This window comes from Sinocyclocheilus rhinocerous, unplaced genomic scaffold (genome assembly GCF_001515625.1).
Source record: "Sinocyclocheilus rhinocerous isolate Xijiao unplaced genomic scaffold, SAMN03320098_v1.1 scaffold2788, whole genome shotgun sequence".
Lineage (NCBI taxonomy): Eukaryota > Metazoa > Chordata > Actinopteri > Cypriniformes > Cyprinidae > Sinocyclocheilus > Sinocyclocheilus rhinocerous.
Window position 1 is genome coordinate 129,269 of NW_015641436.1, and position 18,552 is coordinate 147,820.

An 18,552-nucleotide genomic window follows, 5' to 3' on the forward strand; every position below is an offset into this window, starting at 1 on the left:
GTTCACCCAAAAATGAAAATTAGCCCATAAATTACTCACCCTCAAGTCATCCTAGGTGCATATGACTTTCTTCTTTCAGACGAATCCAGTCAGAGTTATAAAATTTGTTAAAAATTGTCCTGGCTATTCCAAGCTCTATCATTGCAGTCTGCGGGTGTTTCAGTGCATCAGTCCCAAAGAAGTGAAATAAAAAGCGCCCATCCATAAAAAAAAAGAGACTCACATGGCTCCGGGGGGTGAACAAAGGCCTCCTGTAGCGAATCGATGCGTTTTTGTAAGAAAAATATCCATATTCAAGACGTAATAATCACTTTAATGTGCTGTCCACATCGAAACATCCAACACAAATCTACGAACATAAGGTGGTCTGCCAACCAGTGAAACTCTCCATTAAAGGGATAGTTCACCAAAAAAATTTAATTCTGTCATTAATTACTCACCCTCATGTCGTTCCAAACCCGTAACACGTTCGCTCATCACTCAAATTAAGATATTTTTGATCAAATCCGAAGGCTTTCTGCCCCTGCATAGACAGCAATGTAACTGAAATATTGCCAGGCCCAGAAAGGTAACGTTAGGACATTGGTGAAACAGTCCATGTGACATCAGTGATTAAAAAATCTATATTTTATTCAGTTTAACCTGTTATTGGCATGAAAATAGACTTTTCTTAATCTTAATCTTAATCTTTTTTTTTTTTTTACCTTTTAGCTATTTCATTTGTCATCTAATTGTTTTATGTTAGTTCACCCAAAAATGAAAATTAGGCTGTGTTTTACTCACCCCCGAGGCATCCTAGGTGTATATGACTTTCTTCTTTCAGACGAATCCAGTCTGAGTTAAATTAAAAATTGCCCTGGCTATTCCAAGCTCTATCATTGCAGTCTGCGGGTGTTTCAGTGCATCAGTCCCAAAGAAGTGAAATAAAAAGCGCCCATCCATAAAAAAAAAGAGACTCACATGGCTCCGGGGGGTGAACAAAGGCCTCCTGTAGCGAATCGATGCGTTTTTGTAAGAAAAATATCCATATTCAAGACGTAATAATCACTTTAATGTGCTGTCCACATCGAAACATCCAACACAAATCTACGAACATAAGGTGGTCTGCCAACCAGTGAAACTCTCCATTAAAGGGATAGTTCACCAAAAAAATTTAATTCTGTCATTAATTACTCACCCTCATGTCGTTCCAAACCCGTAACACGTTCGCTCATCACTCAAATTAAGATATTTTTGATTAAAATCCGAAGGCTTTCTGCCCCTGCATAGACAGCAATGTAACTGAAATATTGCCAGGCCAGAAAGGTAACGTTAGGACATTGGTGGAACAGTCCATGTGACATCAGTGATTAAAAAATCTATATTTTATTCAGTTTAACCTGTTATTGGCATGAAAATAGACTTTTCTTAATCTTAATCTTAATCTTTTTTTTTTTTTTACCTTTTAGCTATTTCATTTGTCATCTAATTGTTTTATTTTCCAATATGTAAATTAATCTGATTTCTGACATCTGGTGTGTCTGTTCTTAATCTCCCTTTAAATGTTTATTAATTCGTTTATACACCTATATTGTATTGATTTTACCCTGTACTTATGAAAATAGGCCATTTAAAAAATATATTTTTAAAGATCTTTAATTTGTTTTATATAATTATTTGTTTATCTTTAATTCTAATACTTTTTGGTTAATTTGTTACATATGTTATATTTTAAAAATACGTGTATATGTATATATCTCTCACTTTAAATGTGTGTTAATTTGAATAATTTGAGTATATAGGATGTTGCATATAGGATTAGGGATGTACCAAAATGAAAATTCTGGGCCAAATATTCAGGATGCACTTGGCCGGAAACCCGAAATAAAAAATGACTTATATTTAAAAAATTTTTTGTTTGTTTATTACTTTTTGTGTAATTGATTGTATAAATATTAGACTTTTAAATTTCATGAAATGTAAATCTGAACTGAAAAACTACAAACCAAAAAAAAAAAAAATCACACTTTGGATCTGAGGATCAAAATGTGAACCTCACGGAACATATTAAATAAAATAAATAAATAAATAAAAATCCACGTCATGACCCCTTTAACATATTGTGATGGTCCCAGTAAACAAATTCTGACTGACCTCAATACAGCGGCTGACCTAGACGTGCAGCTCACTCACCTGAGCTCAGATTAGCACCAGACTGTTTAGTCATCATCACTGTCATCTTACAGCTGAGTGTGTGTGTGTGTGTGTGTGTGTGTGTGTACCTGTTTTTCTATTCTGGTGGGGACTTAAACCTGAATACACACAGACTCACACCTAAATTGAGGTCCACACGGGTAAACAAGCTAATAAATCACACATAATGAAGTTTTTTGAAAATCTGTGAGGGGTAGGTTTAGGGGCAGGTGAAGGACAGACGGCTGATGGTATGATCGGTCTTACCGACATTTACTGCCATCTGTTTACTAATGATGTGGTAAATATATAAAAATTAAATAAAATATTTGCCATTTTTTAAACATTTGACTATTTTTGGCATCATATTTGAGTGTTGGATTCAACAGCAGTTTTGGGCATAGGCATATTTGAATATTTTATTTAAAAGTGCGGGGTCAGTAAGATTTTTAATGAAAGAAGTCTCTCACCAAGGCTGCAAATATTCGATCAAAAATACAGTAAAAACAGTAATATTGTGAAATGTTATTACAACTTAAAATAACAGTGTTCTATTTGAATGTATTGTAAAATGTAATTTATTCCTGAATTTTCAGCATCATTACTCCAGTCTTCAGTGTCACATGATCCTTCAGAAATCAGTCTGATATGCTGATTTGCTGCTCAAGAAACATTTCTGATTATTATCCATGTTGAAAACAGTTGTGCTGCTTCATATTTTTGTAGGAACTATTTTTTCTTGATGAAAAAGGTTCAAATGATCATTTATTTGAAATGGAAATATTTTGTAGCATTATAAAAGTCTTGTCACTTTGGATCAATTTAATGCAGCCTTGCTGAATAAAAGTAGCATATCAATTTCTAAAAAAAAAAAAAAAAACTTTCTGCCCTAGCCTATGTTTAGCTTCACACTTTGTATATAAACATCAAACTACTACAACGCTGTTATCAGTAACATGAGAACATTGTGATCTCAGATGTAGTGTATATTGCTCTGAGTCACGTGATTGTTAATGAGTTTCTTCCTGTGTACAGTGTGAACCGTCAGTCCGTCCGCACGGGCTGCGCGCGTTGAACGTGGTTTCCCAACACTGTCTGTGCATCTAGGGAAGAGAGCATGGCACATATCACAGCGAAACGGGTCAAAAGTCCTCAGAGTCACAACCACTACAGCATGTCTACAGTGAGTCCTGTTACCCAGCATGCCCTCTCACCTCATACGCAAGCAGCCTCCCCAGAGGCACAGCAATGATGAGTTTTACTCCTGGAGGTGCTGGAGTTGGGATGTTACTGAAAGTGAAAGGTCAGCATGTTTGCTGTTTACAAGCGCAAAATCATTTTAATGCATAAGCACTTACTCTGAAATAATAAGACCTGATTCTAAAGAAAAAGCTATTGCAGTAACCTATATGATTCATATTGGCACAAATGGCATATTGTGGTTAGCATAACAAAGAAAACTCATAATTACATGTCCTTAATGTTCATGCTTAATTGTCATAAATGTAAAAATTAAAAATAGAGAAAATAAAATAGTAAGAATAAAACATGTATTAAACTATATTTTATATAAAATGTAATTATATTTAAATTTACTCGATTAAATAAAAAAATGCAGTTTAGGATAACATTATTGCATTCCATATTATATTTGAAAGACATTTTTGTTTACTTTTGAAGCACTTGAGAACCTTCCTAATGCAAAATCATTGACCAATATCATTCATTTTGGCATAAAGGGCATGTTTTGCTTTTGAACTGCTGATAACTTTGCATATACTGCACAACGAGTTCAATAAATAATACAGCATTACACCATTGCAGTCTTAATGTTCATTTTAATTTGTGATAAATATCAAAATTACAAATAAATATAATAATAAATAGTAAGAATAAAACATATGATGAAATATATTTTAAATAAAATGTTATTATTTTGACATTTTTATTACAATAAAAAGTGTTTTTAAATAAAACATCTAAAACAGTTAAATTAATAATATAGCATAAATACAGCATTATACTGTTGCATAGTCGTAATGATCATTTTTGTGATCAAAGATAATCAAAATATTAAGAATAAAACTCATATTACAATATATTTAATATCAAATTTAATTATATTGAAATTTATTACATTTTAAAAATGCAGTTCATTGTAATAATAATACATTTCAGAACTTTCTTAATGCAAAATCACTGGCTTCTGAAAAATAAATAATGCAGCATAAATACAGCATTATACCCTTGGAAAGGTTTTTGTGATAAATATAGAAAATTATACATAAAATTATAATATAAAATAAAAAAGTAAAAAAGAATAAAACATTCAAATATGTTTTATATAAAATATAATTATATAAAAAAAAAAATGCAGCTCACGGCAATATTAATATTTAACTTCTTCATTTGAAGGACATTTTTGTTTACGTTTGAAGCAGTTCAGAACGACTGCGTTAGTGTACAATAAACTTTATTGTAATATTATTGGTTGTACATTCGTCAGGTTTGTTAATATAAGAGCATGAGCAGAGGGCAGTGGAGTAAAGGTCATTACAGCCAATGATGTGGCGGCTCTTATCACAGTCTAATTTCCTGTCTAAAAACAACAAACAGTAGGAACTTACCATTAATGTTTTCTGACAGCTAATGACATGCATTTTTATTTCCCTTTACTTACTAAGGTTCTACAGTAATGCTATTTTTAATTGCACACACTATATGGAAACACTATGGAAGTACAATGGTAATGCTATTGTTGAAATTTGGCAGACAGGCTTCATCATTTCTCCAGCAGCCCTGCAGTCATTCACCGCTCACATGAAGCAACTTGGACAAAAGTTGCATCTCCTCTCCAGCCTCATGAATATTCATGTGAAGTGGGCGTCGACAGGCGACCGCTGGCCTTAAATAGACAGAGCATCTGTACCTCCAGCACCCAGCAAAAGAAACTCGGAGGATAAACCTTAACAAGGACTTATCATCTGAGCGGGTTCTGCAACGTTTTGCAAGTGAGTAAATGTTTTGCGTATTATTGTTGTTTTTTTAAAACATGAATATTCTTTTCCGCTTAGATGCTGTAAAATTGAACATATACACTTTAAAAATGATTTTAATTGAAATTGTAATAGACTATTAAAATGCTATATGGACAAACCCAGCTATTTATTTATTTACTTTCCAATAATTTCCCTTATTCTATATGGTGAAAAACTGTGAAAGACTGAATGGAGTTTTTATGCAATTTTACAGTAAAAATACTGATAAATGTATTTTACATTTTTTGAAGTGAAAAAGAACAAGTCACAGGCAGCTCACATCTGATAGTTTTGGTTGAAATAATCATGGAAGAATCATGTTGTTAAATTAATAACTAAGGTTGAACCTTCTATATAGTAGTATTTACCAGTGTTATTTTAGTATAATTGAGATACTATTATAGTTTTTCTTAATATTTTAAGTCAGTTTTTATATTTTCTGTTTTAGTAATTTTGCTGTGGTTTTGTTGTTTTTATATATGTTTTAAAAAATATTTTAGATATAATTTTTAGTGCTGTCAAATGATTAATCGCGATTAATCGCATCCAAAATAAAAGTTTTTCTTTACATAACATATGTGTGTGTACTGTGTATATATATTAAGTATATATAAATACACACACAGTAAATATTTTTTTAATTATTTAAATGTATATATTTATATTATTATATTTTATATTATATATAAAGATATTTCATATAAAAACATAACATATTTTTCCTAAATATATACATGCATGTGTTTGTATGTATATATACATAATAAATATACACAGTACACACTCATATATTATGTAAACAAAAACTTTTATTTTGGATGCGATTAATCGCGATTAATCGTTTGACAGCACTACTACTTTTAGATTATATCTAATATGTAATATTTAAATATAATTTTAGATTTATATTATATATTTTATGTACATAGTTTTTATTCATTTTTATTTTAGGTTTAGTTTGAATCATTTTACTACATCAAGTTCAACTACATTAAACTGAGAAATGTTGCTTTGGAAATTAACTGAAATAAGTTTACTTTATTTCAGTCACGTAATGATTGTTTCTTTTATGGTTTTAATTATAGTTTCAGTTTTAGTTGGCTATGACAACCCTGGTATTTATCTCAGCTTTATCTTATCATGCATAATTTGAAAAATATTCGAATTAAATATCCCACTGAAATATGAAAATAAAGTGATTTATGAACCGCATTTTATGTCGTTTTTAGGATAAGACTTATTATCAGCACTATTTGCTACAATGATTTATTTAATTGTCATGTTTTCTTATCCTGACCTTTGATTTTGTTTTTCTTTCACAGACGTAACTAAACCTGAAATGGACACTATGCATGAGCTCATCCCTTTTGCTAAGGAAATGCTGAGTGCCGGTCCCTCCAAGGGCTCTCTGAAGGTCTATCTAGTGGGCGGCATGTTCGCCGTCCTGGGAATGGTGAGCGGCGTGGTCCAGGTGGCCTCTTCCCTTTTCCCTGACCACGAGGAGCCTGACTTTGAGATGCTGAAGGTGCGGGAGCTCATACCGGTGAAGGAGCAGGTCCAGGAGCCACAAACCAGCATCCCTGAAGATGAGGAGATGGATGAGGTGATGGAGGCCGAGGCTAAGGGACTGCCGGTGAACAGACAGAGGCGGATGAGTTTCAGAGCTCATGCTTCATAAGGCTCATGCCCTGCTGCTGTTAATGCTACGTGAAGAAAGCTGAGCCAAAATGACCCGCGAGGAACACAGTTATTGTACTGAGAGCTGCAGAGCAGCAGGGAGAGGGAAATAACGACTTGATAGTTTTCGACTGTTACGTATGTCTGTTTAGATGGTGTAAGGATTTTTTTATCAGATGATAATTATTTATAAAGGATGTATAGAAGTCATGTGTAGAGTGTGCTCTCTTTTACTGCCATAAAATAAATACATATTTGCTCAATCTCAGTCACTCCGTTGTAGATGATATTATGATTCATATTCAGTCTTTTCTCATTTGTGCTTATGTGGAACTGATTTTCACATAAAGACAAATCTAATAAATGAAATGTTCTCCGTTTACTTTCTTTCTGAAAAAAATAAATAAAAAATGTGAAGTGGTGGTGATTAAAGTACACTACAAATATCTCGTCTGAGTAGGAAAAGACAGAAGTTTAATTGTACTGAGAGCTGCAGAGCAGCAGGGAGAGGGAAATAACGACTTGATAGTTTACGGCTGTTACGTATGTCTGTTTAGATGGTGTAAGGATTTTTTATCAGATGATAATTATTTATAAAGGATGTATAGAAGTCATGTGTAGAGTGTGCTCTCTTTTACTGCCATAAAATAAATACATATTTGCTCAATCTCAGTCACTCCGTTGTAGATGATATTATGATTCATATTCAGTCTTTTCTCATTTGTGCTTATGTGGAACTGATTTTCACATAAAGACAAATCTAATAAATGAAATGTTCTCCGTTTACTTTCTTTCTGAAAAAAATAAATAAAAAATGTGAAGTGGTGGTGATTAAAGTACACTACAAATATCTCGTCTGAGTAGGAAAAGACAGAAGTTTAAAAAACTTATTATAAACTAATTATAGCTGGACTAGGATTCAGAATTTAACTAGTGATTCACATTCTTTGTGTGAGAAAAATAATTAAATAATATACACATAATGCATTAGTATAAAAAAGATTACTATTAATTATTATATATCTTAATTCAATAGATTGCATTTAAATTGCAAACAACAATAATAATTATGTATTTATTTATGTAACGTTTTTCTAGACACCCATCAAAAATTAAAAAGATTTCGAAAGCTTGTGACATTGCTTAAAGATGATCCTACATGCATTTAGCATCCAGAAATAACAATTTTAAGAGAAATATTCTAATTTGAAACTTTTTATGACTTCTCGAGGTCGTGTCTTTTATTTTGAAAGCAAAGCCGGAACCGGAATTGAGGTCCGGGTTCTTTAGGAAGTAAACAAACCCTGGCCAGCTCAGAGTGGGATTTACTGGAGTTAGTGTTGAAATTGTCGTTCATTGTTCGTGTTTCTTACTGTCATCTGATAATGTGAGTACAGTTGTGTGACACACTTTAATTGTCTTTTCTCTTCAACAAACTTCCTCGTTCTGTCGTTTAAACGCTGCTAAGAGACGTCAATTACGCGACATTTCTGAAGCATCACGCTGCGGTTCCTTGTCAGACCATATTTCGTCTGATATTTATAGTACTTAATTTTAAAATTGTCTCTGGTGGATTTGTTACACATTTATCTATCTCTTCCATACGTACATATTGAAAAGGCCGTGATTTAAGACTTTCGATATGGTCTCAGATCATACTTGAGAAATGGGTATGAATGGAAACAATTAATCAAACGACCAAAGTATTTTCATTATTGTGGTATTTGCCATGACCGTCATTTAAAAAAATGGAAAGGAAAAGAAATTGAAAGCTACTTGCATCATTTGGATGAGATATTCATTAGTGATTTTACAGTAAAATGTTTCCATTTTCATTCGTTATGATTTTACAGTCATAGTAACTTTAATACTTTAGATATTCTAAAAGAAACTATGATTACCATGATACATTTTTGCTAGGATGAATAAAAGTGGATATGCATGCTTACTGTTAAGTATTAGTATTAAATCTGAAAAAAAAAAAAAAAGATTATATTGGTAAATATTGAAAAAATGAAAGAAGAAATCTGTATAAATATAGAAAAATAGCATTATTGTTGTTGTTTTTGTTATATTGGTCTTGTAACATTATTATGATTATTATATTTAAGTAATTTTGGGTTTAGGCACCACATACATCAAAAAAGAAAAACAAAGCTTTTACACTCTTTGAATGTGATTCTATATTTATCTATTATGAACTTACAATAATGTTTGAAGAAATAGTAACGCTAACTGTATACCATGATCATTTCTGTTAGGCTTATGCATTGCATATCACACTTTTTTATGTTTGTGTGTCATATTGAATTGTCGTAACTGTTTGTACGATGTTGTGATTCTTTCAGGTTGCAGTTTTGCGTGTGTGATAGATAAACGTATGTCCTCACCGGGTGTAGTACAGCAGCTCCATCATGTCAAGGAAACAGACAGGGAAGCCCATAAAGGGAAACAGGAAGTATGAATTAGAGAGGAAGAGAGACGAGAGGGCGGCCCGGCGGGCTCTGGCCAAAGACAAGAAGAACAGACCTCCAGGAGGAGACGATGGAGAGGAGTTTGTCAGCTTCTCCAACCAGCTTCAGGCTCTGGGGCTTAAACTGCGAGAGGTGCCTGGAGACGGGTATGTGTGGAGGACTGTTTCTTTGACTTTACATACTCACTCAGAATGGTCTCGCAGCCCACTTTTGGGTCGCGACCCACCAGTTGAGAAACACTGATATAGAGTATGAGATCTTTAAGGAGTCGAGCTTCTGTTTCTCATGTTCTCCCACAGGAACTGTTTGTTCCGGGCTCTTGGAGATCAGCTGGAGGGACATTCGCAAGGTCACCTGCGTCTGCGGCAGGAGATGGTACAGTACATGATGACGAACAGCCAGGACTTCGAGCCCTTCGTTGAAGATGATGTGCCATTCACACAGCATTGTAAGAGAAGTGTGTGTGTTGCCATAAATCCAAAATAAACTGAAACTTAAATCGGATTGCATTGCAACTCACATTAACCTCGTAAATTACTGTTAGTAGTTAATTAGTAGTGTTTGCTTAGTCAAGCATCGCTATTAATATTGCTTATTTATATTTTTTACTTTGGGGGAAAAAAAACATTTGTGCTACAGGCATTTGACATGTTTTATTGTTAACTGAAATATTTACGTTAATTGAAATTAAATAAGAGTATTTTATTTCAGTTAGTTTCCAAGGCAGCATTTCTCATTTTGTTAGTTTCGGTTGAAGTTTTAGTTGAAAATAACTTAAGTAAAACCAAAAGTTAAAAAAACTAACAAATATAACCTTAAATAGACACATAGTTTTAAAATAATAAAACTGACAAAAACACACATCAAAAGTACTAACACGTAAAGATTAACATAAAAATGGACTATATATAGAAGAAAAAAACTAATTTAAAATATGACATCAATACTGTATTAATGATACTACAATAACACTGGAGCCTATAAACAACCAGAAAAATATAAAATGTGTTTATATATAAAAAAAAATCTAGTTAGAACTTGCAGTAAAAAAATATAAAATAAATCAAATGAAAATAAATCAAATTAAAAAAACAAACAAGCAAAAAAAACTTAACCCTATTTTTATTTCGGTTAGTTTCCAAGGCAGCCTATAAACAAGAACTTGCAGTAAAAAAATATAAAATAAATCAAATGAAAATAAATCAAATTAAAAAACCAAACAAGCAAAAAAAACTAAACCCTATTTTTATTTCGGTTAGTTTCCAAGGCAGCCTATAAACAACCAGAAAAAAAAAAAAATATATATATATATATAAATCTAGTTAAAACTTGCAATAAAATTTTTTTTTTAAAAAACCCTCAACCTATCCGTTTCCAAGGCAGCATTTTTAATTTTTGTTTAGTTTTAGTTAAAGTTTGTTGAAAATAACTAAACTAAAACTGAAATAAAAAATAACTAAATAGAAACACACTAATAACTAAACTGGATAAATAACTAAATAGACACATATTTTTTAAACTAATAAAACTGACTGAGTTAAAGGGGTCATATGATGCTATTTCATTTTTTCCTTTCTCTTTAGAGTGTTACAAGCTCTTGGTGCATAAAGAAGATCTGTAAAGTTGCAAAGACTAAAGTCTTAACTTTAAACCGCATAAACACATTTCATTACACCAAATACACAAAATAATGTTCTTTTTAGCAGCATCATATGACCCCTTTAATAAAACTTAAACTAAGATTAAAATAAAAATAGAAAATGTAAAAATAAAAACGAATTCGACATATGAAATATGACGTCAGTAATGTAATACTGTATTACTATTAATGATAATACAATAACACTGGAACCAGTAAACAACCAGAGAAAATATAAAATATATAAAACAATGTTAAAATGAAAAAAAATTATAAAATTGTTATATATATTTATTTTTGTAAAATAAACAAATATAAATTAAGTAAATAAATAAAAGTGTGTGTGTGTGTATATATATATATATATATATAGTATATATATATATGTGTGTGTGTGTGTGTGTCCTGTTATCCAGCTATTCTAAGTCTTTGTCGTTTTTGTTTCTCAGTGTCAAACCTCTCACAGCAGGGTACGTTTGCCGGTAACGACGCCATCGTGGCCTTCGCTCGCAGCCAGCAGTTGAAAGTGGTTATTCATCAGCTGAACGCTCCTTTGTGGGAGGTGATGGAGCATTTATTTATCTGATTCATTTCATTCTAATGTGTTTCTATTAATGGTTTAATAATTTTTTTTTTACATTCAGATTAATGGTACAGAGAAGCCTTCATGCCGTGAGCTACACATCGCATATCGCTATGGAGACCATTATGACAGCGTCCGAAAGATTGGAGACAACTCTGAGAGTCCGGCACATCTGCGTATAGAGGTCTGTCCGGCTAAACAAACATCAGTCACATACACGAACCACAGTCTGACATTTTCTGAAGGCAAGTGTCTTTTTTCTATGGATAGAGTCTGAATAATTCCAGACGCTTTGGAGACGGTCTGAAGGAAAATACGAGAGGCGCCTCTCCCTCACGCTCTCTCTCTGAAGATGAAGAGCTGATCTTGACCGTTCTCTGTACCGACAGCCAGTCAATCTTAAAATCACTGTTTTAATTCGGTTTCCTTCGCTCTCAATGTGCTCCTCTCACCACTCTTTTGTGTCCGCAGGTCAGTCGGACAATCTGTGTCAATCAAGTGCCACATCACAGACGTACCACAGTGATTGGCTGGAGTCTGAACTAAACAACCAATCATCACAGAGAGATTGTGCTTCAGGGACACACCCTTTATGTCAAGGCATGCAGGCTGAATGTAGTGAAAACACGTCGTCAACAGAGGGCAGCATCTCACATAAACCCAAGGTGACTGAGAAAGTTTTGAATGATAAAATATGTAATATTTAAAAGTCTCAGATGGAAACAGTGTTATTTTAGTATTATTTAGATACCATTATAGCTTTAAATAATATTTTGATTTATATTTATATTGTGTTTTTATTGTAACTTTAAAGTTTTAGTAATTTTCTGTTTTTTATTTTAATTAGGTTTTATTAGATACCTTTATTTAAAAATGTCTGTAGTTTTTATTATTTCAGTTTTAGTTATTTTATTTCATCATAGTACATTTTAGTACAGTTAAACTAAACGAAAATGCGAAAACCTTGCCAACTAGCTGAAATAAGTAAAATTGCATTAATTAAAATAAAATAAATGGTAACTGACAAAAAAGTATCTAAAAAACTTAATTTATTTCATTTAGTTTCCAAGGCAAAATTTTTGTTTAGTTTCAATTGAAGTTTAAAATAACTAAACTGAAACTGAATGAAAAATAATACAAACTAATTTATATATATATATAGTTCATTTGGTAACACTTTATTTTAAGGTGTCCTTGTTACACATATTACATGTACTTACTTATTATAATAACAATTATTTGTGCATAATTACATGCAAGTAACCCAAAGCCACACTCTAATCCTAACCTAACCCTATAGTAAGTACATGTAGTTAATAATTAATATTACTCAGTACTTAAATGCATAATTACAGTGTAACAAGGACACCTTAAAATAAAGTGTAACCATTCATTTATTATTACAATTATTTTTTAATTATGTCTATATAGTTTTTATTGATTTTTATTTCAGTTTTAGTTATTTTAGTACATCAGGTTAAACTAAATTTTATTTCAAGTAATGAAAATATTGAAGTATTTTATTTCGAGTAATGAAAACTTTTTTTTAATCGTTTTAGTTAACTATAATAACCCTGGATGGAAAGAACTAATATTATAAAGTTTTCTTGTATTTTTTTTTCTGCTTTTTAGCTCTCTAATAAACAAAGGAAAGAGCAACAGCGCCTAGAAAAGAAGAAACGTCAGGAGGAGAGACATAGACAGAAGGTTTTACAGGGCAGTGGGTCACATGATCATAATCAGAACGTACCTGAAGCCGTCACTCTTGTGCCAGCGCTCAACACCCTGAGCATCTAGAGCAAACATGGGAAACCGTTTTAGGTGGTCCGTACACTGTGGAATGATCCAGAAACGTATAATTTAAATGTACAGGGAATGTGTTGTATGATTGAGGGTGCGTTTCTTTAGCATGAGATGATGTCAAGATGCGTCAGGCTTGAGATTGCTAGCGGCTGCATTTTTGTACCAGACATAGTCAAACATTAACCCTCATTAATTTCAGTTGACCCATCTGAGCTCAGCCAAAGAACACTTGGAAAGGGAATCAAAATATTGAGAGGAGAAAGAGTTTAAGATTAATTATGGACCACTGTTTAAGCCTGTCGGGGTATTTGATTCATTTGTTTTAAACACTTTCAGTTCTGGTTCTACATTCAGTTTCTGCATTCGAATTATCATTGTTTAAATTTAGCGTTTCATTTTCAAACAGTTGGGCAACATCATATTCTGCAGTGGAATTCTATAAATAAACTTTTCAAATGGGATTTAAATTGTGTACTATTAAAAATTATTCTCTAAAAGGGTGAAATTGGTCATGAACAGGTCATTTTTCATCTCAAAACAGAAATGTTAATTTGCTTAAAGCATAAAAAGCATTTATTAATAAATAAATAAATAAAAAGGAGAAAAGAAGCTATTTTAGGACCATTTAGAATTTGCATTTTGTGACAGCTAAGTCCTTTTATCATTCCTGTGAAGCAAAATATTATTTTAAGAATGTTATCTTCTTTAAATGAATCTTCTTTAACTATAACATCATAAATGACTGTATTACAGTAATGGAAAAATGAGTTGTGTGTTTTTGTAATGTGAATCTAATGACATAAATAGTGGTAATTGCAAGAAAAAAATATATATATATACTGAACAAAATTATAAACGCAACACTTTTGTTTTTGCCCCCATTTTTCATGAGCTAATAATAAATTATTTCATTCTTATTTAGCAAATAAATATCATCAAATCTAAACTAAAATATAAAGCATAAATATTACACATTACGCAGAGCTTTAGAAACAAAAGCAGACATGGATTGAAATTTAGATTTTTGTTTTTGTTGTTATTTAATAACTAAAAACTTTTTGAAAACAGTGATGTGTAAGACGTGCAGCCAAGCATGGGAATGAACAAGCACCTTTTCATAATACAGAAAGCCCAACTTGTCATTATGTTGCAACAAACAGACACAAAATATCAGATGCTGAATTTTTTGAATAGCTACAAATTCCTGCATAATGACACTGAAATGGGATGAAAACCATTAAAGACTGTACGAATGAAATGATCTATTCTTAAACACTGTTTTAAGACCTTGATCCAGCCTGCGAACATATGTTTGCCTGTTAAGACACAACTACAGAGAAAAACATTCTCCTATGAATGATAAATCCAGTCTACAGTATGCATGCACAGGGAAAAGCTTGACCCACTGAAAGAGTCACTTTCCTTCAAACAAACCAGTCGTGGCCCTTTTGAACCAGAAAACATCTGCAACTAACATCTGCAAAGTCTTAATACTTAGCCACAGTGATTAAAATCCGTGCCAGATTTTCAGAGTTTCACTGCTAACAAAATCTGTAGTTATGGTAACGTGTAACTCAAGCAGGGTTACAATATATGCATTGACCTTAAAGAAAAACCAGTGATAGAAGTAATTCAGATTCCCCCTAAAACCGTCTTATTGTTCCCATTTCCAAACTGTATGGAGAAATCTAGAATATACAGTAACCAACTATATCTCTGATAAATATAACTCAAAAAGCATTAGTAGGATATTTACATACTATTGCTTTGGAGATATAACTCTTAATAAAAACTTACATTTCTAATACGTAAACATTCTGACAATTTAAAGGAATATCATGGGTTCATTTGGAAGAAGTGGTAAAAGAAACTGCACATAAATGTTAAAATACACACAGTTTCGAATATAGCTGCATGATAAAATAGCTAATTTTGTCAAAGTCTTTCTCTCATGACCATATAAAGTTGGTAAACCCTGTAACTTTCACTCAAAATGCACAAGGATACTAACAACGGACTGTTTAATGTCTTGTCCCATAGACTTCTATTATAAGTGCATTACTGTAATAAAGGAATAATAAAAGGGTATTTGCGACTTTTCCTCTCATAATTCAGACTTCTTTTCTCAGAATTGTTGGATATAAACTGAGAATTGTGAGAAATAAGCAAGAAAAAAAAGCTTTCAATTAACTTTTTTCTGTGGTGGAAACAAAAAAAACAAAAACAATTATGAGATGTAAACTCAGAATTCTGAGGAAAAAAAATCTAATTATACACTCAGAATTGTGTCAAAAAAGAATTGAGTTTATATCTAGCAATTCAGTTTATATCTTGCAATTCTTACTTTTTTCCTTAGAATTATAAGGAACAAAGTCCAAATTGTGAGATATAAACTCGAAATTGTCAGATATGAACTCGCAAAAGGTTGAACTGTGAGATATAAACTCGCAAGAAAACGTCACAATTAACTTTATTTTTTATTCCATAGAAGAAACAAACAAAAAAAACAGATTTGCGAGAATTCTTAGAAACAAAAAGTGAAAATTGAGCTGTGAGAAAAAAAGAATGGCGAGTTTATATCTTGCAATTCTATTTATATCTTCATAATTCATAATTTTAAAAAAAAATCTGAATTGTGAGATAAAGGCTTGCAATAGCAAGAAAAAGTCACAATTATAATTTTTTATTCTACGACAAAAAAAAAAAATTCTGAGAAAAAAACGGCGAGATTTAAACTCAGAATTGTGAGAAAAAAAGAGTTGTGAGTTTATTTGGTCCGTGTAACGCTTCACAATTAAATTTTCAGACGATCTGGTGCAAATGCAAAAATAAAAAAAAAATCATTTTTTTCAGTTCATAAATTAATAATTGCCATTTTCTCTCCTTTTTTCAGTTTACTAAATATGAATATGAAAGCAAATTGCGCTAAATTGCACGTTACGTGTCTGAATATGAATGCAACGCGCAAAATTTCCCGTGAAGCGATTTCCTCCCATAGAAAACGCTTCACGTGAAACTTGCGCATTGTGTTCATATTCTGGGCTCTTCTGCTTGTGTGTAAATAGTAGGCTATGCTTTATTAATAAGGTGTATGCTTTGCTTTTTTAATCACTGTCTTAATGCATTAAGCCATATTAACCACTTTCAAATAATGGTTTTGAAAGGGAGGAAAACGAAAACTTGAGACTTCATATTCCGAGTCACATCTGCTTCCCAGTAGGCAAGGCAATATAGTTCGCAACATTAATAAGGTGTATACAGAATTTGGCCATACTTTTACACCATCTTCTTCCATTAAGCCTATGGGAGGATAACAGTTTAGCGTGTAGCGTTCATATTCTCATCTGCTTTCCTGTACCTAGTAACCTATATTTTATTAATACATTGTATTAATAAATATACAGAGCTTGGGCTTTTTAATTTATACCACTGTCTTAGTCCATTGAGCCACGTATTTTCTTTAGGTTTCCAGTGGGGCACAAAACACTTAACGTGCAATTTAGCGCAATTTGCTTTCATGTTCTGGGCTATTCTGCTTGTCTGTAAATAGCAGCCTATATGTTTATTATTAATAAGGTGTGTCCTCCAGTGTCACTGTTTTAGTAGGATACATTAAGCCACGTTAAGCGTTTGTGAAACAGTCTGCGGCCACACCCCCACGCTAATGGTACTGCCCACAGGCAAATTGTAAGATTAAAAAAAAAAAAGAAAATTGTTTCGATTTTATTTATTCAAATGATCATTTCTGAAGTCACAATTTAGCAAAAGTAAAATTGAAAAAAGGAAAGAAAATGGCAATTGTTCATTTATGAAGTAGTTGAAAAAAATGAATGTTTGGTTTGATTTTTGCATTTTTGCATTTGCTCGATATGGTCTTAAAATTGAACTGTGAAGCATTACACGGACCTTATTTCATGCAATTTTTAGGGAAAAAAGTAAGAATTGGAAGAAACAAAGTCCAAATTGCGAGATATAAACTCTGGTCTGCGGTAATGCACAGCAAGCCACATATCTCAGCCGTCAATAGCACTGAACTTGAACCCCAAACATTCCTTTAAAAGTCTGATTCTTCAGAAGGTCACTTTTGAGTTCAGACTAATTTAGTCTCTGTGTTAGAAGCGTGGGTAGGAGCTTGTTTGTCAGTGCATGTTGTGTGGGTGTGTTTAAAGATCACCATCTATGGGTGATGAGTATTCAAACAGCTACAGCGTCCTGGACTCCCCTGTCCTCCCATCTTGTCTATTTGTGGGAAGTTTTTGGTGTTGTTCATTCCACCATCTTTCGTATTTGGCAGAACGGCGTTCCACAGTTCCAGGTCAATGCAGCTGTGGTAACACAAACAGAAGGTGCTTATTATAATAAATGTTTGTTTAAAAATTAGTGCAAGGTAAAAAGCTTAATAATTTGCTTTTTGTTTGTCCATCCAATGTATGTCATGCAATTCTGTGGTAAAATTTCTCACTTCACCTTTAACCCTAAAAAGCCTACAGTATTATATTTGATACGCAAATGTCTCTAAATTATCAATGTCAAAACTTTGCTAACATGTTTATACTTTTTTTGCAAGTAAAAAAAAAGGATCACTGTAAGAAAGTCCACCTTCAGGTTGTGGTTCACGTGTCTTTTTGCTGTGAAATATTTACTGATTTTTATAAAGTAAACAACTTTTATATTGTTAGTAATATTTCAGGATGAACACTTACTGGACTGAATTCTCCTATATCATATTATGTGAGTCATAAAAACCTGATGACCTGATAACAACCTCCTCAGACCCAAATATGATACTCAACAAAAACACATATGCAAACTTTTTGTGTAGATTTTTTTAAAGTTTTGTCTATTATTTCTTATGTCAGGTTTTATAGGGTTAAAGGGTTAGTTCAGTCAAAAATTAAAATTAGACTGCGTTTCACTCACCCCCGATGCATCCTAGGTGTATATGACTTTCTTCTTTCAGATGAATCCAGTCGGAGTTATATTAAAAATTGTCTTTGATCTTTCAAGCTGTATCGTTGTACTCAGCGAAAGCACGTGCTTCACACGGCTCCGGGGGGTAAATAAAGGCCTTCTGTAGCGAATCAATGCGTTTTTCTAATAAACATATCCATATTTAAAAAGTTATAACCACTTTTCTGTAGCTTGCTCTAACTGCCGTATGCGCGT

The 18,552-nt window shown here is 32.4% G+C and overlaps 3 protein-coding genes across 5 annotated transcripts in view; 2 read left to right on the forward strand and 1 right to left on the reverse strand.

Moving 5' to 3' along the window:
* Positions 1–5,089: 5,089 nt before the first annotated feature.
* Positions 5,090–7,150, forward strand: LOC107754890 (G0/G1 switch protein 2-like). Its single transcript, XM_016571498.1, has 2 exons — positions 5,090–5,183; positions 6,533–7,150. The coding sequence occupies exon 2, from the start codon at positions 6,550–6,552 to the stop codon at positions 6,886–6,888; it is 339 nt and encodes a 112-aa protein (XP_016426984.1). The 5' UTR covers positions 5,090–5,183; positions 6,533–6,549; the 3' UTR covers positions 6,889–7,150.
* Positions 7,151–7,981: 831 nt separating this feature from the next.
* LOC107754894 (OTU domain-containing protein 3) lies at positions 7,982–13,864 on the forward strand. 3 transcript variants are annotated; one of them, XM_016571513.1, is made up of 8 exons: positions 7,982–8,274; positions 9,236–9,507; positions 9,661–9,809; positions 11,450–11,562; positions 11,645–11,767; positions 11,854–11,971; positions 12,055–12,249; positions 13,229–13,864. In XM_016571513.1, the coding sequence occupies exons 2-8, from the start codon at positions 9,302–9,304 to the stop codon at positions 13,378–13,380; spliced, it is 1,056 nt and encodes a 351-aa protein (XP_016426999.1). In that variant the 5' UTR covers positions 7,982–8,274; positions 9,236–9,301; the 3' UTR covers positions 13,381–13,864. The 3 variants fall into 3 exon arrangements, with proteins under 3 accessions (XP_016426999.1, XP_016426997.1, XP_016426996.1); XM_016571511.1 differs by having other exon boundaries at positions 7,987–8,274; positions 11,854–11,962; positions 12,055–12,248; positions 13,216–13,864; XM_016571510.1 differs by having other exon boundaries at positions 7,988–8,274; positions 12,055–12,248; positions 13,216–13,864.
* A 2,242-nt stretch (positions 13,865–16,106) lies between these two features.
* Positions 16,107–18,552, reverse strand: part of LOC107754895 (von Willebrand factor A domain-containing protein 1-like) — a 22,959-nt gene continuing 20,513 nt past the window's right edge. The window contains exon 6 of the mRNA XM_016571514.1: positions 16,107–17,711. The gene's annotated coding sequence lies outside the window, so the exon portion shown is untranslated. The remainder of the gene's footprint in view (positions 17,712–18,552) is intronic.